Source organism: Brachycentrus maculatus, unplaced genomic scaffold, assembly GCF_059751285.1.
Source record: "Brachycentrus maculatus isolate JH-2025_06_01 unplaced genomic scaffold, ASM5975128v1 h1tg000475l, whole genome shotgun sequence".
In the NCBI taxonomy this organism is placed as follows: Eukaryota; Metazoa; Arthropoda; class Insecta; order Trichoptera; family Brachycentridae; genus Brachycentrus; species Brachycentrus maculatus.
In genome coordinates, this window is record NW_028281222.1 from 2,260,195 (window position 1) to 2,282,784 (window position 22,590).

Consider the following 22,590-nt stretch of genomic DNA (forward strand, 5'->3'; position numbering starts at 1 on the left):
CAGGGTGAAAAGCCATTGAAAAGAAGAAGAAGAAGTCTAATATTTATTCAACATCACTCTGGACTGGTACCTGAAACGCAAGGCTAATCATCTTTCCTTTGTATATTTAACTATTAAGTTGATGTCTTTTACATACTGTTGGTAGGGAGCGGGAGACGTTTATAAGTGTTCTATTTGCTTACTTTTGGTAGGGTGCGAGACGCAAAAAACATGATACAGATCGAAGTTGGGTTTGCGGTTACTTGTGATTAGTATACTAATTAGGTTTGGGGTTGATGAAAAAACGGCCCGACAATAAAGTGTTCAGAGAAATACAGGGTAAAAAATATTTTATAAATATTAAATTTTAAATAAAAGTTGTAATATTCAGTCAGTCATGCACACGCCATCTTAGACCATTGACATTATCAAGCTATGCAGTCTACTCGACGGATAATTTGGAGAAATATAAAATGGCCGACAGGAAAAAACAAAAACATAATGGAGTCCATAATAAAAACGATTTACAAAAACAATTTGTTTGACCACACTTGACGTTGCCCTGGTGAGTATAAAATGTATGAATTATGCGATAATTAAACTATATATATATATACATATGCATATATTTCGACTCGTCCAAGAGAAATCTCTCCTAGTGTAAGCCATCCTCCCCCGCTACGATTTGCAAAATTTATTTTTGGTAATTTTGCGAATCGGGATCGAGGATTCTGTCCACGGGCGATCCAAACGAACACATTTACAGACAAATAATAAATATTGCAGGTTTTTTTTCCAAATTGTCTATGGCATGTACCGGTCGAATCTGTGTGGATCTCTTCTATTTTTTTCTTGTTGCAATTGTCTATGACAATTTTTTTCAGATTTTCAAGATGTCGGATAACCCACCTATGCCACTCCAATTGACACACCCTCTATCGTATGAAATAAATTTATCTGATTATTTTATGTCCAATTTTTCATATAATTATTATTATGTCTTTTTGTTTGCTCTTGATTTTGGTTTCATCTCAATATTTTTTCCATTTTCACTATGTGATTATTTTCATTACTTCTCTTATTTAGGAATTTCAATGAAATTTGACCTTTTAAATCATTTTTTAAATAGTACATAACAAAAAAAAATATGGTCCATTCAATGCAATCATTGATGATATATCATTTTAGTTTTATAATAAATTTGGATATTTTTATATGGCGCCATTTTCGTAAAATGCTACCTCAAGGGCGCTTAGTTTATTTAATCTTTGGTACAAGAGACCCCGTAACGATATTTTAATTTGTCCAATTCTTAGTGATCGCTTCAACCGGTTAGTGACAGGTTGTAAGCCCTATAAATGCTTAAGACATCCATGTAATTATTTTGTACAGGTGTCGATAATATTCATCTTTTTATTTAGATTTTTTTATTATAAAATTTAGAAATACGAATGCATTAAAAATTATCATTTTGTAATGTTTTGGTTTATAATTTTTTATGTCTTCTGCCATCGGTCGTGCAATATCTCCTAACTACAGCTTCGATCGATGGGAACCTTAAATCTGGAGGTGTCAATAGTCTGCTTAATCATGAATAGATGTATGAATGTGAAGGAGGCGAGGAGTGTATGACAGGACAGACTAGTGTGGCGTTCCATCTTAACACACTTGGGACGGGAAAGGCATTTCTACCCGTTGGGTCGATTGATGCTGGGAATGGTATTTTTACCTTCTGCGCCGGCCTCATTTCAAAATCAGAATATTAGGAATTACATATTTAATGTTTTTATATGAATATTATGTACCAATGTACTCTCGGTTAAGATCTTAAAATACGTTATTATCAAATCCCGTTGCCAGCGGTCCGCAGGCGTAAAAAATACCCGTCCGAAATGTGCTGAGTTCCTAGAATTGTACACCTATATACGGACCCTCAGTCCGTTGTATCCTCACAGTAGTTTGAAAATGCCTTAACAAGGCGAAACATAAATAATAATAATAAAAACCCTTATCTGCACCCCAATGGTGCATAGGGCACTGCGTCATATAAACGCAGTGTTATCTTGATCGTTTACACATGAAGGAAAGGTGATCAGCCCCCCGCTTCAGGTACCAGTCCAGGGTAATATTGAATAAATATGACAGTGAAAAAATCACTTATATTTATTTACCCCCCTTGGGAATCGAACCCGGGACCTCCAGAACGGTAGGCGAGCGTGCTGACCATTACACTACGGAGGCGGACAAAAAAGTGTCACAAATTTTATTTTTATGTTTTTCTTTTAACCCACTGCACCACTAATAAAGATGACTAATTTTGACACATTTTTTTGTTACAATAACGTTATACACATACATTTAACACACAAAATAAAAATGGTAAAATATAAAAGCATATTTTTTTTGTTCGTAAGCTAAATATACTTATTTAACAGAAATATACTTAATTATGTCATTTTTATGAATAAAGTTATTGTCATTCGGTTTTAATGTAAAAAAAATCACTTTAAAGACAAACTGGCGTATCGTCGGCTTTGTGAGTCAGTGACAAAATGACCGTGGCCGGCGATTCGCCGCCTTTGTGTTGCAATGGGTTAACCCTTCATTGCATGACTTTTTATTTAAAATAATAAAAAAAATCTATTGTATCTTACTCTAAACATTAGAGGAAAAATAAATTAAAAAATAATGAAAAACTTTTAACACGGAACAATCAAGAAAATACTTATGTATCAAGTTTGCAACAACATGCAATGGTTATCCTTATGAGATATTGATATATGTTTTAACACTAGCTTTTGGCTATGTAACAAATTTGATACACGATGCAGCGAAGGGTTGATAATAAAATACAATTTAGTAGACTCTATTAAATTGATTTTAATAATTAAAACGGAGTTCGGGGGAATGATGGTAGTAGTATTAGTGGAATGTGCACAATCATCGGGAGTCGTCGGGATGGGAGATATTGCAGACTGCTGGCAGACGTGCGTGACCCCCGTAGGAACGACTCCTTGCGTCTCTCTCAATCTGTATCTCACCTTTGGCCTTGTTTGGTTTTCCTGTACCCGAGCAGAAGCAGGAGGAGGCCAAGGAGTTCTCCCGCCGCAAGAAGGAGTCGGACGAGCTCAAGGAGCGCGAGCGCGAGAAGGAGCGCGAGCGGGAGCGCGGAGAGCGCGACAAGGAGCGCGAGAGGGAGCGCGACAAGGACAGGGAGAGGGAGAGGGAGCGCGACAAGGAGAGGGAGAGAGAGCGCGACAAGGACGCGCGCTCGCAGTCGCGCGAGCGCAACCGCAGCAAGGAGCGCGAGAGGAAGACGAGGAGGAGGACCAAGTCCAGGTAACCTGTCTTTTTATCAACATCTTATAATCTCAACATAGATGACATGATTGACAACCACACTTCACAAATTTTGGAAGTTAATAACAATAATTATAATGAATTTGGATTATTTATACTCGCTTCCTGATATTTTTTCGGCTTTCCTAGTGTAATGGTCGTCCGCCTCCGTAGTGTAATGGTCAGCACGCTCGGCTACCATTCTGGAGGTCCCGGGTTCGATTCCCAAGGGGGGTAAAATAAATATAAGTGAATTTTTCACTTATATTTATTCAATATTTTACCCTGGACTGGTACCTGAAGCGAAGGGCTGATGCCCTTTCCTTCATGTGTAAACGATCAAGATAACACTGTGTTTATATGACGCAGTGCCCTATGCATCATTGGGGTGCGGAAAGGGGTTATATATATAGTGTAATGGTCAGCACGCTCGGCTACCATTCTAGAGGTCACGGGTTCGATTCCCGGAGAGCAATCAAATAAATATAAGTGATTTTTTCACACTTAATATTTATTCAATATTTCAACAGAACTTCTATAAAAAAGGACAATAGATGTGATGCACAGCCTACGGGTTAAGCAGTAGCGGTTATAAATATTTTATTTATTTTTATTTGGATTCAAGTTCATTTATTTGAAAATGGCAATGAAAACGGAATGGAAATTGGTAAAACTCAGGACATATTGCAAGACAGGACCCCACAAGATGGACCCCAAAATCTTTACGATAGGGACCTTGGGAGATTGTGAGAAGTGTGTAGATTGGAACAATGATAGTGTGTAATTTTCGTATTTTTAATACAACTTCACGTCCGCCTCCGAGTGTAATGGTCAGCACGCTAGGCTACCGTTCTAGAGGTCACGAGTTCGATTCCCAGGGGGGGGGATCAAATAAATATAAGTGATTTTTTCACTCTAATATTTGGACATGTGGAGCATATGAGTGAAGAAAGAACGGTTAAACAAATTTATGAGGCGAATGTAGTTGGAAAAAGAAGCAGAGGACGACCGAGGAAAACTTGGCACAATCAGGTATTTCAAATACTTGAAAGCGGCCGGGTCAGGAGTCGTAATAATCGTCGGGTATGTATGAGGAGATGCATGAATGTAAAGAGGCAAAGAATGTTTGCAAAGACAGAGTGGTGTGGCGTTCGATTCTCTCTGCCTACCCCTGCGGGTAAGCGGCGTGTTGGTTAGTTAGTTAGTTAGTTAGTTAGTATATTTGTTCAATATTACCCTGGACTGGTACCTGAAGCGGAGGGCTGATCACCTTTCCTTCATGTATTAACTAACATTCAGGATAACACTGCGTTTATATGATGCAGTGCCCTATTCGCCATTGGGGTGCAGATATGGGTAAGAAAAAAATAGGGATTAAAAAATTAAATATCGTCACTTTTGTAAAATACCTCAAGGGCACTTCACTCTGAATGGATTGAGGAAACGAAGATATTGAAAATGATTTAGCAAACAAATGTGTTTTTAGTTTTTTTCTAAAGATCATCTCACTGTCACTATTTCGAACTACTGCTGGTAGAGCATTGCATGCCACAGTTGTATTTTCACACAAAATAATAATAATTTTGATAATAATGAATGATTTATACAGCGTAATTTTTACATAAATATGACATTTCCCACTACTTAGAGTATTTTTCTAGTTTATAGAATATTGAAAACTTAGTAATATGCATCATTGAGTGAAAATTTCATATTTTTCCAGTATACTCACCATATATGGTGTTTGAAAATGACTCTCTTAACAGAAACAAATCACACTTTCACTTGAATTTTAACTTTCCAGGTCGCGTGACAGGGAACGTGAACGCGAGCGCGACAGGGAGAGGGAGAGGGAGAAGGAGAGGGAGCGTGAACGCGAAAGAGAGAGGTAACAAAATTTGACAACGTATTTTTAATCGTTCCGAACATTTTTTTGTGTGTGTATTAGGTTAAAATGGTTAAAAACAATATAAAATGTTTTCAAAAAGAACTCCACCGATAAGACACACAAGGTGGCTTGGTGAGTCTCTGCAAAATATGGTATATATTTTTTGAATATGTTTAATGTTCGCCTCCGTAGTGTAATGGTCAGCGCGCTCGGCTACCGTTCTGGAGGTCCCGGGTTCGATTCCCAGGGGGGTCAAATAAATATAAGTGATTTTTTTCACTGTAATATTTATTCAATATTACCCTGGGCTGGTCCTGAAGCGGAGGGCTGATCACCTTTCCTTCGTGTGTAAACGGTCAAGATAACACTGCGTTTATATAAAGCAGTGCCCTATGCACCATTGGGGTGCGGATAAGGGTTTTAGTATTATTTTATTATATGTTTAAAATTGTGTTAAAATAAATGGAAACAATTCAAGTTAATAAAAAAAATCCAATTTAACTATTTTGTAAATAATAAAAACACAAATGTTTCTCTTTTTAAAAATAACAATTGTAATTTCTTCATCATTATCTTCGAGTATAAAAATTGTCTTGTCTTGTGAATGAATCAGACATTGTAAATCTATGTACTACAGAACATGCGAGAGGGATATATGCGAATGTAAATGTATCCATTAATATATGTACTTTTGTTCCAGGGAGAGGGAACGTGAAAAGGAGCGCGAACGTGAGCGGGAGAGGGAGCGCGAGAGGGAGAGGGAGCGCGAGAGGGAGAGAGAACGCGAACGAGAAAGAGAAAGGTTAGTTTTGCTTTTCACCTGTAGATGAAAACATCTGTAGTTTTCCAAACTAGTTGTGTGTAATGAAATAAAACCCATTAAGCGGTATTATACAAGTGTTATACTTGTAAGAGGAAGTCTGGTGCGATCCGAATACCTAGACTAGAACTGCCTTACATTTTGTGTGTTGTCTTAGGGAGCGCGAGCGCGAAGCGGCGATCAAGGCGTCCAGTGGCAACGCCGTCTCCCGTCTGGACTCCCGCAAGGAAAAGGAAATAGAGGAGGAAGCCAGAGAGAGGAAAAGAGCCGACAAGAGGGCCCGGGAGAAGGAGGCGTCCTACCAAGAGAGGTAAACATCTTTTTAATTCAAGTTTTACTTATTACTTTCTAACTTCAAAGTAAAATTATTCGAAATTTTATAAACCGAAAAGGGTAATTCTATTCCCAGTCCTCTCTTATTCTTCTTTTCCCATCACTGTCATCTCCTTTTCTCTTTATCCCATCCTTATCTCATATCTCTTGTTATATCGCTCACTCCTTTCAAGAACGTCATAAATCAGAAAACTTGATTTTTCAGGAGAGCGTTGTAAAAGTTTAAAAATATAATACAAAGTATTAAAAATAAATATCAAGCCACTTATTGAACTTTTTACTGTGCAACAGATCGTTTTAGGTAAAACCTGAAGGTTTTTTCTCCATTTGAAAAATATTTAGTACGTTTGAAAAAATAAAAAAACAATACCTTTTCTTCAAAATGCAAAAACAACACTTTCTGCCCTATAGCGGGTAAATATTAAGTTAAAAATATGCCACTTTTGCTGGGATATAGTACATTTTCTGGGCATTCCGAAAACGTGCACAACTGAAAATTGACGATTTTTGATTTATGACGTTCTTGAAAGGAGTGAGCAATATATAGATTTGTATAAATGTGAAAAACCGTAATTGGTGTTCATGATTTTTTTTTGTAATCTGATTTTTCACATATTGAAACTGTTGTTTTTTCTTCTAATAAAATAAAATAAAATAAAATTACTGCTTTATTGTACTTATATGATTCTGGTTTAGTTATATTGAAAAGTAATAAAAAAAAACAACAAATCAAAAGTATCGATTATAATAAAACTTCGATATAATAGACCTCTATTCAAAGGACCTCTATTCAAAGGATAAAACGGACGAAAAATCCGTCAAATGTGAAAAAATTAAAAACACCCTCTTAATATTATACATGGTTAAATTCAAGTGTCGCCGCATGTGAGCAATTTTTAGCGGCCATGATAAACACGTCATACGTCTAGCACTTGAATTTGGGACATGATGCCGTCCTGCTTAAAATTTAGTTATCAGTGGTAAGATCACATCTCGGCGATTTAATAACATTTATTGACTATTTCGTCAGATATCGAAGTTCAATTATGTTATATGCATTTTCATCATTTTAGAGAGGTCTTTGGTTATTTACAGTTGGCATAGAAAAGTCGACTAGTCGGCTTTTTGTAGTTAATGCAATAAAGATCACATTAATTAAACAATCGGTACATAAATTATGGATTTTTTTGCTATTAGTACAGTAGAATCGCGATATAACGAAATCCAAGGGACCAAAAAATATTAATTCGTAATAACGAATTCCCACATATAACGATTTTTTTTAAATCATACTTAGTATGTATATGTTGCGCGCCGTTGCAAAAAATGTTGCGCGGCTTTTCAAAAAGATTGCAAGTTCTGCAAACAAAGGAGGAAGGGGGCCATAGGGAACTGAATATCTACATATTTTCACTAGTTTTCTTATTAACCTTACGGTGATAAAAGTGCCGCGGGAATCGATGATACTCGTATGTATTTTGTACACAATATGAGAATGTGATTTTAAAACAGGAAAAACGTAAATATTCATAGTTGCTTTTACTGGCCATATTTAAAGTTGAAATATAACAATTTTGTAATGTTGGGTCTGGTAAATATGTATCTGAAAATGAGAATAATAACATCAAATATAATAATAATAATATAACAAGTAGCCGCCAAAGCCGAGAACGAGAACGGCTTGCGCGCTACTGACGGCCAGTGTTGTCAGACGTCAAAGAGTAGTTTTCGATATTGAGATTGCGAAATTACGAAATTGCGAAATTACGAGATGGCGAAAAAAATTTTTTTTCCAAAATTTACGCGATGAATTTTTTTTCGCTGTCGCTAAAAATTTCCTAAAATCCGTTAAAATTCCGTTATAATCCTTCAAATTCCGTTTGATCTCTTTATTCCTTCAAAATCCGTATAAAACGGACAAATTCGTATTTGTCCAAATTGTCCGTCATATTTAATATTCCTAGTTGCTTTTATTGGCCATATTTTAAGTTTAAATAAAACAATTTTGTAATGTTGGGTCTGGTAAATGTTATTCATAATGTCATTCATTTGCAGCGACGGAAATAAATAATTTGTAAAAAAATCGGGAATCAAATCCTAACATAAAATCGTAAAAATACACAAACGTTTCTGTGTTTGCGCGTGTGGCGTGCTTTGTAAGTATGCGTGCATGTCGTACGTCGTAACACGTTACTCCGCTAGTCCAATAGTGTGCAGATTGTCTTACCCGACACTACGCCCCACTTAGGGCGCTTGTCCACTACCCGAAATTCCGTGTAATTTTACTGTCCGGCACGTCAGTTAGCGTTTTAAAATGACGATTGGCTTGTGCTTTTGTCCATCTTTCTTCGGATCGGAGCTCTTGATCGGTGCGTGAACACGTTGCGCGTAAATTCGATCGTAAAATCGTCGTTTTAAAACGCAAACTGACGTGTCGGACGGACGGTAAAATTATTCCGTGTAGTGGACAAATGCCCTTACGATGTAGATAAAAGACGGATGCAATTTGAGGATTATTATTGTCAACAGAATCATTTCATTGAGATAAAAAGATGGATTGTAATTTGAGAATTATTATTGTCTACCATTGAGATAAGCAGGTGGACTGATTATGGGAGAGAATATACTTGAGAATTTTTATGGCCTACAGAAATAATTTCATTGAAATAAGAAGAGAGATTATAACTACGTCGCCTACTTTCAAAATCCGCCAGATCCATATAAGTCGATTTTACAAAAAAAAATCCAAATTCTCCGGATAACATTTATGTTTCAAAGATTTGTCTATCTTTATATAAAATATTATAAAACAGAGAATTTTCCCATTTTTTTGGAAAGTTTTTCAGTACTCAAAAAAAAAACACGAGACACAAATCGATAATGACGTCATCTTAACTTTTGACCTATCTCCGCTCTCTAATTGACCGATATGGGTCAGAAGGCAAGTTTCATGAATATATCGGAATTTGAAATACAACGTTGTTTTTAAGTATTTTTTAGCGGGGTTTTCAAGTATTTAAAATTTTTGAACAATAAAACCCACAACTGGCATTCCGATAGAGTATTTATTTTTAAATCTTATAAAACTGGATCTAGCGGATTTTGAAAGTAGGCGACACAACTAAAGAATTATTATTGCTAAAGTAAATCATTTCACTGACTCATTGACTCTAATTACTTAATTACTCAAGCTGATGGGATATTGTATTGAATTACTTTTAAAAATCGCCATAAAACCATCCGCATATGGTGCGGCGGCGCGCACAGCTTTGAAATATTTTTATCTTAACATTTTTTTTTTCGGCGCGGCGCCGCGGCGGCGCGGCTTTGAAATATTTTTATCATAACATTTTTTATTTGTTATAAATTTACTTAAATGTATTGGCATTTTTTCGTACGGGACAAAAGTGATTTTGTTATACATAATAACGGGATTTCGTTATATAAATGCATTTTTGTATGAAAAATTAGTTTTAGGGAATAAATTTGGTTTTTTTTTTCGATATACGTCATTTTTCGATATATCGCGATTACTTATATCGCGATTCTACTGTACCAATTTGTTTGGTTTTTAAGGTAAGTCGTTGGGTAATTTGTTGGTAAATGATTTATTACTTATAACCCTTATCCGCACCCAATGGTGCATAGGGCACTGCATCGAATTGACGTAGTGGTAAGTTGATCATTACTTACACGAAGGCAAGGTGATCACTCTTGCGCTTCACAAACCAGTCCAGGGTGATATTAAATAAATATTACAGTGTAAAATCGCTAATATTTATTTTCACCCTCCCTGGGAATCGAACCGGGGACCTCCAGCACGGTAGCTAAACACGCTGACCATTACACCACGGAGGCGGACGAAGTCGGGGTGAATGATAGTGAACTTTTATAGTATATGTATTAATTTTAAATCAAACACAGATTTTTTGAGTCAACTAAGTTGTATTTTATTAACAAAAAACACATAAAAAATTATATTGTGACAATTGTTTCGCCTTGTTAGGCGAAACAATTGTCACAATATAATTTTTTATGTGTTTTTTGTTAATAAAATATAACTTAGTAGACTCAAAAAATCTGTGTTTGATTTAAAATTAATACATAAATTAAAATGGAGTTCTACAAATTAAACGCCAAGTCAATAAATAACTTTTATAGTAAATAATAAATGAATAAGGTTGATCCCTAAAAACAATGCAATTGATACAATATAATAAAATACATACAATATACACCATTGCATATATTTGTTTGCGTCCAGGTTAAGGAACTGGGAGACGAGAGAGAGGCGCAAGGCCAAGGAGCACGAGCGGGACAGGGAGAGGGAGCGCTGCAAGGAGGAGGCGAGAGAGAAGGAGGCCAAGAAGCTCAAGGAATTCCTGGAGGACTACGATGATGAACGGGACGATCCCAAGTATTACAAGTAAGGCGGTTAAAAAGTAAAATTTTTCCAGTTTGTGAAGTTTGTTAAAGAAATTGGACTAGCGCCGTGGCGTAGTGGGGTAGACGCTCGACTGCGAAACTGGCATTGCGGGTTCGATTCCCGCCAATTGCAAAATGAATTCAAGAAAGATTTATTTTCAATTGGTCTGGGTGTTTGTGATGTATTTTTTTTACATTTACCTTCCCTTCCATACTATTCTATCTGCAGACAAGCATCTAAAATAAATGCTTTGCGGGTTATTCCTTAAAAAAAATATATATATGTGATTCAACATGGGCTATAATAAATCCTATTTTTTTTACAACATTTTGAGTGTGTTCAAATACTTGTTCACGAATTCTGGATTATCTCCAATTACAGGAGTTACTTTCATATTATTTTTTGACATCTCGTCAAAGGAATTGACCTCACATACTAATAAAAGGGTTTCTGCTCAATAAAAAGCTCCTTTCTAGTGATTCAAGAATAATGTTTCAAAATTGGTTCATATGTATAGAACTTCCAAGAATTTGAGTAGTGTGGTCTTCAATAATGGGTAGAATTGTAAAGTGATCACTTAAACTAGCCTATGATGGTCGTTAGCCTCGTAAATGCCCAGACTTCCATATTCTTCTTCATCTTTGATGAGATGTCATAAAATAAAATTAAAAGCATTTACACATTACCTTCACTTTAAAAATTTGGCAGGAAAATACTCCCATCATATATATAATAATATATAAAACCCTTATCCGCACCCCAATGGTGCATAGGGCACTGCATCATATAAACGCAGTGTTATCTTGATGGTTAACACATGAATCATTTTCACATGAAGGAAAGGTGATCAGCCCTCCGCTTCAGGTACCAGTCCAGGGTAATATTGAATAAATATCAGTGAAAAAATCACTTCGAATCGAACCTCCAAAACGGTAGCCGAGCGTGCTGACCATTACACTACGGAGGCGGACATGAAGTTGTATTAAAAATGCGAAAAATACAAATTGTAATTGTTCAATTCAATTTATTTATTTCAATTAATATATACATTACAAACTATAAAAAATTTAAATCGTATACATTAAAATAAAATATATGCAAGAACTATAGCTAAAGGTGTAGAAGAATCCCGCTTCGGAAAACTCCTTTAGGCACATGGAACAGATCAATCGTTCCAATCAACACACTTCTAACAATCTCCCAAGGTCTCTATCGTAAAAATTTTAGGGTCCATCGTGTAGGGTCCTGTCTTGCAATATGTCCTGAATTTTGCCAATTCCCATTATAAATAAATGAACCCAAATTCAAATAAAAATAATTAAAAGATTTTAAAAGTATCGGTATACTGCTCAAATATTGTAATTTAAAAATATTTAAATTGTATAATATTTTACCAGGGGCAAAGAGCTGCAGAGGAGGTTAGCGGAGCGCGTCAGAGAAGCTGATTCCGATCTCAAGGACAGAGAAAAGGAGAAGGCGGAATTGGAAGAGCTGAAGAACAAGGTGTTCAGCTCAGAGCTGGAGAACCCCTCCGAAGAGTTTGAAAAGGTGAGTCATCGGACAGACGCACTCCAAATTTACCTAATTAATTTCATTAATGAACTTATTCTGAGCCCTCGAAGAGACTATAAGAGGAGAGACCGCAACGTGTTACGTTGCTGTATTTATTTGGTCATTTCAACCTTTCTTGGAAGAATTTTGAATGCTTTGCATTAAATTAAACATCATTGGTTAAAATTGTCTTACTACTACAGGAACTCCTTCATACTACTTCCAGTACTTACAGTAGCAGTTCGACTGTCCAAATTTAAAACACAGTAAGGGACATTTTTTTGTAGTACGTTTTTTTTGCATTTATGGACTAAGTAGACTCTACTTAGTCCAAAAATGCAAAAAAAAACCTACTACAAAAAAAAATCCCTTACTGTGTTTTAAATTTGGACAGCCGAACTGCTACTACTTCCATTTCACGCTGTTTCTCTTCAGGGGTCGGCAGTGATTTGTGTATGAATTGTAAAGTATATCTACCATTTTAGTGCTGAACAATTCGTCAGATTGTGGTCCCGTGGTTAGTGTCGCGGACTCTTGAGTCAGAGTTTCTGGGTTTGAACCCACTCTGTCACAATTTGATACCTATTTCTAATAATGAGCCGCTTAGGCTCACAGAAATAGTATGAAATTGAAGTATTTTTGTAAATAATAAAAAAACAAATTTATGATGGATCAATATTTACTTTCAAGATTATTTTTATGGACCGTACACAAAATAAAAAAAATCTTGTGAATCTTCTTCCTGACTCAATCCCAACTTATCATCTTTGTAGACTGTTGGGGTCAGCTCTCCTCGTCTTCAGGTTGTAGGTCCTTCTATCATATACAAGGTCACCTAGGTCATGCGTTTGTATCATGTTTTCTCTGCAGCATCCATGAATTCTTTGGTCTTCCTCTAGATGCCTTTCGAGGAAAATCCATGGCGATTGCCTGACTCACAATATGATCAGGTTCTCTGCGTCCTATGTGCCCATACCATTAATAAAAAATTCTCTTGAATATTGTATTTCTTTCTGATATTCATAGAAGACATCACGCTACATAAATAAAATATAACATAATCGCAGTACCAATAATAATTTATTATATGAAAAATGTATAAGGAAAAAGAATAAGGCTTTCTCCGCTGTCCAAAACCGCATCGTTGAATAATTGTATTTTTATTTATTTCTAGATAAAAAGAGAAAGAGACGAATTGTACAAACCCCGCATCATTATCGACGTCAACCTCGAACAGAGTCTGCAGAGAGAGAAGGAAGAGCAGAGGATGAAGGAGAGAGAAGAGGCGAGACAACAGGTACTCTATAGCTTCTTGTTGTATTCATCCATATCTTGAAGTGTGTACTTTCTCAGCATTTCTTCTCCATGTTTTAACGGATAAATTGAAACATCGTGTTTCACTCTCTCTCGCTGCTCGCTGATAGTGTGTGAAGGAGACGTGTATTTACCATTGCTTAATAATAAAAAAACCCTTATCCGCACCCCAATGGTGCATAGGGTACTGTGTCATATAAACGCAGTGTTATCTTGATCGTTTTTACACATGAAGGAAAGGTGATCAGCCCTCCCCGCTTCAGGTACCAGTCCATGGTAATATTGAATAAATATTACAGTGAAAAAATCACTTATATTTATTTTACCCCCCTTGGGAATCGAACCCGGGACCTCCAGAACGGTAGCCGAGCGTGCTGACCATTACACTACGGCTTACCAGTGCTTACTATTTGTTATTTTATTATTACTTAATGTTTAAGACTTTTTGTTTAGATACTGTATATATGTATTATGTTAAAGGCTTACGCCGTTGAAGAAATAAATAAATAAATATAACTAACTAACTAACTAACCATCACGCCGCTTCTCCGCAGGGGTAGGCAGAGAGAATCGAACGCCAAACCACTCGGTCTTTGCAAACATTCTTTGCCTCTTCTACATTCACGCATCTCCTCATACATACCCGACGATTATTACGACTCCTGACCCGGCCGCTTTCAAGTATTTGACATACCTGATTGTGCCAAGTTTTCCTCGGTCGTCCTCTGCTTCTTTTTCCAACTACATTCGCCCCATAAATTTTTTTAACCGTTCTTTCTTCACTCATACGCTCCACATGTCCAAACCGTCTCAACACACCTTTCTTAATTTTATCGATAATGCTTATCTCAGCCTTACATTCTTTCCTTATTTCATCATTCGAACATCTATCAAACATCGTTTTGCCACATAAATGAATAAGTGGCAAATAAATATCCATCCATATATGTATTTTGTGTAAACAAAATGCATTTATTTACAGTGGAACCTCTCGTAACGAGTAATTCGCATAACAAGTGAGAAGGTTGCTCCCTTAGCCAGCAACATAGCCAGTTACAGAGAAAAGGCAAGTCCTTTTACACTGTGGTTTCAAGTTGAATACCAATTTAATTTAACAGAAGGGAAGCAAGATGAAAGCGGATTACTTTTAACACAAATTTATTCAGTTCTAGAAAATTACAATCAAGAAATATTTACAACATTTTGAGTGTGTCCAAATACTTGTTCACAAAATCTGGATTATCTCCAATTACAGGAGTTATTTTCATATTATTTTTTGACATCTCATCAAAGATGAAGAAGAATATGGAAGTCTGTGCATTTACGGGGCTTACGACCGTCATAGGCTGGTTTAAGTGATCACTTTACACACGTGTAACATTCACCAATTCTACCCATTATTGACAACCACACTACTCAAATTCTTGGAAGTTCTATATATATGAACCAATTTAGAAACCTTGTTCATGAATCACTAGAACTTCACTAGAGACATCTGTTGGTGAGATGTAAAGAAGGTTTTTTATTAAGCAGAAACTCTTATATTAGTATGTGAGATCCGAATCCTGGATTATAATCACACACATGAGAAACGCCAGAAAATACCATTTTCATTTTTATTATTAGGCTTATAATTTGACCAGATAATTTATTTACAACATTTTGAGTGTGTCCAAATACTTGTTCACAAAATCTGGATTATCTCCAATTACAGGAGTTATTTTCATATTATTTTTTGACATCTCATCAAAGATGAAGAAGAATATGGAAGAAGAATATGAATAATAAGAAATATTTAAGAATAAACGCGTGATTCTAATGTGAGAACAGTCGAAATACATGTCGATCGGAGGACGGGCGGCGACGAAGTGTGTCGGGCTAGTTTCCGCTCGTTGCGGGCTCCGGTGTAGGGTGTTCGTTATTTCACTCGATTTGAGTTGCCATAGTAGATGTGTGGGTTGCCACAACACGACATGTTATTGTGAGCCGGGACTTGAACAAAAAATGTTTCGCTTAAGGAGTAAGATTCTGGAACGAATTATGCTCATTATGAGAGGTTCCACTGTATCTAGCTATACAATAACTTATTTTTATTTTTTTTTATTTCTCTTTTTATAAAATTACAAAGGCGCAGAATGAGACTGGTAACTACTATTCCTTTTCATACTTTTCCTTATCATTCGTGGCTCACTTTGTATTTATTTTAATTTTTTATAACCCTGATCCGCACCCCAATGGTGCATAGGGCACTGCAGCATATAAACGCAGTGTTATCTTGATCGTTAACACGTGAAGGAAAATTGATCAGCCCTCCGCTTCAGATACCAGTCCAGGGTAAAACTGAATAAATATAAGAGTGAAAAAAATCACTTATATTTATTTGACCCCCACTGGGAATCGAACCCGGGACCTCCAGAACGGTAGCCGACAGTATACACTTTGTTTACCACTCATAAACTCTACTTTATGACTAATGGTAAAAATAACTCCTAAAAAGAGAAACCCAGATTTGGGTACAAACGTGTTGTTTTTTAAATGCATTATCTTTTTTTTCTCAAAATATTTTTATTTTGATTTTTTTACAAAATTATTTGAATTATAATTTTGCCAAAATCCAAATTATCCTCGTTAAGATTGAGGAGTGTTTATAGTGTCCATTCTGATTCCAGGCCAGAGAAAGACAGAGGAAACACAATGAGAGATATCTCCAGGAGCGAGCTTCCAGAGAACTGCCCGTCCATGCAGAGCCCATTGATTCCGATTCCAGGTAAACTTGTGCCCTAACCCCCTACCTAGCCACTCGAACGTTGAATTTAGCGTGAAAATTTTACATACTAAAACCACACTTTTCTGTTTTACCCACTGCATTTAACTTAACCGGATCCACGCGGCTCGCATAACCGTATGTGTTTTCACAAAACATTCCCCCTACGCGGCTGACATAACTGTACGTGTTTTTACTTTGCTCCAAGTTTCGGACCTCAGTTCAACTTGGAGAGATTTTTTCATGGTGTGGAACTTTGTAAAAATAATACGTCAATCCTTGGCCTTATGACATCTGTTGAAATATCTGACTAATAATTTGTAACATCACAAGGATAAATAAAAGAACAGATCCCTGATTTTTCTTGCGGTCGGTAATTAGTCCGCGCCATAATCATGCCCTATATCTGTCTCACTCTCGACGCTACGCATCGCCAGTGGGTAAGAGTGACACACGATGCGTGCTTTGATTTATTTATGTTACGATCTAATTTGTTTATATTACGATATATTTCAAGAATAATGTGACACACGTGTATTATAGAGTACCAAAAAGGCACAATGAATCCCATTGAACGTTTTTGTTTAGGAAAATAAATCGTTTCATAACTAAATACATGATAAAAGTAATCATTTAAAAAACGGCGAAATACCACCGTACATGGGCGTTTCTTAGGAACAAAGTTAACGCGTGTGTGATGTTACAAATTATTAGTCAGAAGTTCCACACCATGAAAAAATCCCTCCAAAAAGTTGAACCAAGGTTCGAAACTTGAAGCAAAGTAAAAACACATACGCCTATGTCAGCCGCGTAAGGGGCATGTTTTGTGAAAACACATACGGTTATGCGAGCCGCGTGGATCCGGTTAAACACCATACTATTTTTTTTTTTTGACATCTCATCAAAGATGAAGAAGAATATGAAAGTCGGGGCATTTACGGGGCTGACGACCGTCACAGGCTGGTTTAAGTGATCACTTTACACACGTGTAACGTTCACCAATTCTACCCATTATTGACAACCACACTACTCAAATTAAAAAACAAGTATTTGGGCACACTCAAAATGTTGTAATGTTAAACACCATTTGAAAACGGCCCATTCCATATTTACGGACTGAATAATTACAATCGGTTTTTTTTTTCTAGTGGCGGCGCCGGAGGCAATACCCCGCCCGTCTCGGAAGGGGGGAGCACCCCCCCACCGCCCCCGAGCACTCCGCCCAGCCCCCCAAATCAGGTTAATAGAGACATTATATTTATACATTTATTGATTTGGCGTTTAATTTGTAGATGCAGTACCCTATGCACTATTGGGTGCGGATAAGTGTTAGAAGAAGAAGATGTATATGCACATAAATTGGTTGAATTTGGTCAGATAGAGAGCGTCAAGTGGGTATCGTTATCGTACATTTGTGCATTTGATTGTTCAGGACGCGAACGACAGCCGCTCGCCCATGGACACGATGCGGTCGCGGATGAAGCTCAACGACATGGAGGACGGCCGCTCCCTCACCCCCCCTCCGCCGCACGAGGTGCCCCGCCCCTCCACGCCGCAGGTACGCCACACACACTCTGTCTCACTCACCCCCACCCCGTATGCGGGACAAGCGACCGTCGCCGTATGGTAGCCTTGCTTCTGTATGTGAAACAAGCAACTATTGCTGAGTGACATCCTCGCTCCTGTATACGAGACAAGCGATTTTTGCTGTATGGCATCCTTACTCCTGTATACGAGACAAGCGACCTTGCTGTATGGCATCCTCACCCCTGTATACGAGACGAGTGATTGCCGCCATACGGTATCCCTCGCTCCTGTATGAGACAAGCGACCATCGTCATATGATATATTCGCCTCTGTATATTAGACAAGCGACTGTCGCTGTAAGAAATACTTACTCCTGTATGTGTGACAAAAAGCGACTTTCTGCATATTTAAAAAAAAAAAGATAGACTATTTTACCTCCATCAATAACAAAAATAATTTTGATCCCTTGAAATATATTAAATGAATGTTTGTTTTTTCAGGAACAGTCGGCCAGTAACTCCCCTATCTCCATATCCATGAACATCAAGCACCACCACCACTACAACATGCCGCTGCACAACGCCTACCCCACCAACTCCTCCCCAGGGAACCAAGCCGGTAATATATCTGCTAACTCTAATCTCTAAAGGTGTTAAACAGGGATGTGTAATGTCACCGTGGCTGTTTAACCCTTTGACTGATGAGTTTTAATGGAGTTTTTATTTCAAATATATGATATTAAGATATGTTGGAATTCTTCTAACCCTTATCCGCACTCAATGGTGCATAGGGCACTGCATCATATAGAAGCAGTGTTATCTTGATCGTTAGCACATGAAGGAAAGGTGATCAGCCCTCCGCTTCAGGTACCTGTCCAGGCTAATATTGAATAATAAGAGTGAAAAAATCACCCCCCCCTGGGAATCGAACCCGGAACCTCTTGTATGGTAGCCAAGCCTGCTGACCATTACACTACGGAGGCAAAAAAGTTAGTTGCAAGGTGGTTAGTTAGTTGGTTTTAAAATGTAATAACTACCATCCGCCTGTGTTGCTAAAAAAATGAATCTTCTTCTTCCTGGCTCCTTCCCAACATCGTCTTTGTAGACTATTGGGGTCAGCTCTCCTCGTCCTCAGGTTGTAGGTCCTTCTATCATGGACAACGTCAATCATGTTATCTCTCTGCATCATCCATGAATTGAAAAATGTTGCTAAAAAATAATGAATTTTGTATAAAATAAATAAATAAAAATTAAGTGATTTATAATTTATATTTGAAGCATTAACTTTGTGATTTTCCATTTTATAATTAAAATGTTACTTTGTTTTAAAATCACTATCAATATTTCATCATAACTTAATTATAATGTCTACCGGTTAGCTTGGAAACCGGTAGACGTTATAATTAAGTTATGATAAAATATTTATAGTGATTTTAAAACAAAGTTACATTTTAATTATATTAAGTGATTTGTTTAGCCCGCGAGGCCTTTACGCATTTGTGTGCTATTTTTTAGCAGACGGCAAGAACAAAAGGCGAAAGCTGGACGTCCGGGATGTGTTCAACACCGAGGAGGAGGACTCGGAGGGCGGCGGCGAGGCCATGAGCCACCACCGCAGGCGGCCCCTCGTGCCGCTGGACTACGGAGACCAGCCCAAACCGGGTAAGCCACAAAACCAATACGTCCTTCGATACAGCGCAATACCTTAGAATCAAAAAGGGAAAATTTTTATATTATAATATCAATTATCCTCTATGGTGAGACCCAGAAACAAATTAATAAGGCTGCAGTTATATCCGGATGCCTCAGAAACTAGGTGTGGTGGAACAAACACATGAGAATAGAAAGTAAAATGAAAATATACAAAACATGTGTTGGACCAATAGCCACTTATGGGATTGAGGCAAGAGCAGATACTTCTAGAACAAAATCTCGACTTGGAACCTCCGAGATGAAGACTCTCAAAACACATTGCGAGATCGAGTAAGGAATACCGACATCCGGAGCATGTGTAAGGCGGAGGATATCGTGAGGTGGGGACGACAACCAAGGCGATACTGGAATGGTCATGTAAACAGAATGTCAGATGACAGACTTCCACGTATCGCCTTTCAAGGAATCCCTCAAGGGCGCAGACCCCCAGGCAGACCCCCAAAAAGGTGGAAAGACAGCTGGGAGTCAACATCCCAAGAGCTACAAGCGGAGGCACAAACAGATCCTTAGGATCTAGAAAAAGAAGAAGAAGAAGAATTAAAAAAATTATGCATGGGGGATTTCAATCCCCCTGTTAAATCTGGCTAGGTTAGTCGCAGATTCGTAGGAGCGAAAATCGCGAAAGCTTGCGATGGTCGCGTAATCATATTGTATTACGGTTTTGACTTCCGAAATAACATATAATGTACCCGGCTACCGTACCCGTCACACGTCACAATCTTTATTCAGAGTACCTGTCCTTTAAACTAATTACGCGAGGAGTTCACCTATGTTTTGTATGGCTAGTGAGTACAAATCATGTTTTAGCCAATTGACATTTTCAATTGCGGAAAATCTGTGTTGAAAAGTCGAATGGTGAGCATATTTTCCTCTCAGGATCTTTAAAAAACTATGCTTCTCTGCATTGTATGTATGTCCCTACTGGAATCAACATCACACACACACGCACACCCTCTTACACACTTCACACACGCACATTTTCTCTCATAAATACGTGTTCATTTGCTAGATCTACACTTAATATTTTGTACTAATCTTTATGTTTCTGTGGTTAACTATAATTGGCTTGTTTAATGTATATTCTTTTTGATAGATTTATATTATCCACTGACACTTCGTGATGGAATTGCATTTTTAATTTATTATTAGATTAAAACCAATATTTTTAGCTTTTCCACTTTTTTATTTGACCAGCGACCGGGTTTCGTCGTTACCGACATCATCAGACTGGTGAGAGGCTATACAAATTGTTATGTTATATATAAAAGAAGGCAGGAGTTGATAACCATGATTTGATATAATTTTATTGAGAAATTAATTTAATTTGAGTGCTCAAATTAAATTAATTTCTCAATAAAAAATAAAAAAAATTATATCAAATCATGGTTATCAACTCCTACCTTCTTTTATATATAACATAACAATTTGTATAGCCTCTCACCAGTCTGATGATGTCGGTAACGACGAAACCCGGTCGCTGGTCAAATAAAAAAGTGGAAAAGCTAAAAATATTGGTTTTAATCTAATAATTAAGTATATTCTTTTGATGTTTTGTTTTACATATGTTGCTTTTGTTAACCCAAATAAATTAGGACAGCATCTAACATAGGAGAAGGTCAATTAATGCTGGTGAAATAAAACCGATACATTATTTGTGTAACGAGTGATGTTTCCGTTGCAGGCAAGCCGGAGGGCGAGTCCCCCTCGCGCGCGGCGTCGGGGCACCACTCGCACGCGCACTCGCACTCGCACTCCCACTCCCACTCGCACCGCGAGCGCGACAAGGAGCGCGAGAAGGAGAAGGAGAGTGCGCGCAGCCAGGAGGAGAAGCGGCGCCAGGTCAAGTCGCTCATCGACAAGATCCCTACGCAGAAGGAAGCGCTGTTCGCGGCCAACCTCGACTGCAGTCAGGTACGAGTGTCCAAATCCATTGCTGCGCGGTATGATGGATAATCCTGAAATTATCCGGAGCATTGGTCTGTATGTTCCCGATAGTTACCTAAGACAGCTTCGGCATAGATTTTTTCACATTCCTATACACAGGACCAACCTGTCGATGGTTATGCCTGTATGATGGATAATCCTGAAATTATCCGGAGCATTGGTCTGTATGTTCCCGAAAGTTAGCTTAGACAGCGTCGGCATAGATTGTTTCTCATTCCTATACACTGTTCTACCATTCAGAGTATTCTGATTTCCAATCAGTGGATAGTGCTCCTTTACTTCCTCATGTTTTGTTTGCCTCCGTAGTGTAATGGTCAGCTTGCTCGGCTACCGTTCTGGAGGTCCCGGGTTCGATTCCCAGGGGGGGTCAAATAAATATAAGTGATTTTTTCACTGTAATATTTATCCAATATTACCCTGGACTGGTACCTGAAGCGGAGGGCTGATCACGTTTCCTTCATGTGTAAACGATCAAGATAACACTGCGTTTATATGAAGCAGTGTCCTATGCACCATTGGGGTGCGGATAAGGGTTTTTTTTTTTTACTTCCTCATGCGCCCTCTGTCCTGCACTGCTGGATATAGGCTATTATCCTTGGCTCTACCAGACTGAGTTTCTCCAGGGTATGCTTGGCTACAATAGTTTAGAGACTAGAAGGAATGTGTATTTGATGAAGCATTTTTATCCATTGTTGCGCGGTATGATCGATAATCCTGAAATTATTCGGAGTATTGGTCTGTATGTTCCCGATTGTTAGCTAAGACAGCGTCGGCATAGATTGTTTCACATTCCTATACACAGGACCAACCTGCCGATGGTTATGCCTGTAGGAAGAGCTACCGCTATGTTGAATAATATATCATTGGATATTGATCTGCTCCATGTGTCTTTTACACCTTTAGCAATAGTTCTTGCATATATTTTATTTTGATGTATTTTTAATGTACACAATTTAAAAAAAATATTGTTTGTAATGTATATATTAATTGAAA

General features: G+C 37.6%; 1 protein-coding gene across 6 annotated transcripts in view; it reads left to right on the top strand.

The window, feature by feature from the left end:
• LOC148302151 (RNA-binding protein 25) overlaps positions 1-22,590 on the top strand; it is a 37,256-nt gene that overhangs the window by 13,011 nt on the left and 1,655 nt on the right. For 4 of the 6 annotated variants that reach the window (XM_088271999.1, XM_088272003.1, XM_088272002.1 and 1 more), the window contains exons 7-19: positions 3,056-3,318; positions 5,123-5,206; positions 5,907-6,008; positions 6,184-6,336; positions 10,624-10,785; positions 12,183-12,333; positions 13,511-13,633; positions 16,320-16,417; positions 17,563-17,653; positions 17,847-17,972; positions 18,442-18,559; positions 19,456-19,602; positions 21,335-21,564. In XM_088271999.1, coding sequence (XP_088128125.1) covers positions 3,056-3,318; positions 5,123-5,206; positions 5,907-6,008; positions 6,184-6,336; positions 10,624-10,785; positions 12,183-12,333; positions 13,511-13,633; positions 16,320-16,417; positions 17,563-17,653; positions 17,847-17,972; positions 18,442-18,559; positions 19,456-19,602; positions 21,335-21,564 — 1,848 coding nt within the window. The remainder of the gene's footprint in view (positions 1-3,055; positions 3,319-5,122; positions 5,207-5,906; positions 6,009-6,183; positions 6,337-10,623; positions 10,786-12,182; positions 12,334-13,510; positions 13,634-16,319; positions 16,418-17,562; positions 17,654-17,846; positions 17,973-18,441; positions 18,560-19,455; positions 19,603-21,334; positions 21,565-22,590) is intronic. The other 2 variants (XM_088272001.1, XM_088272004.1) reach the window with 1 other exon arrangement.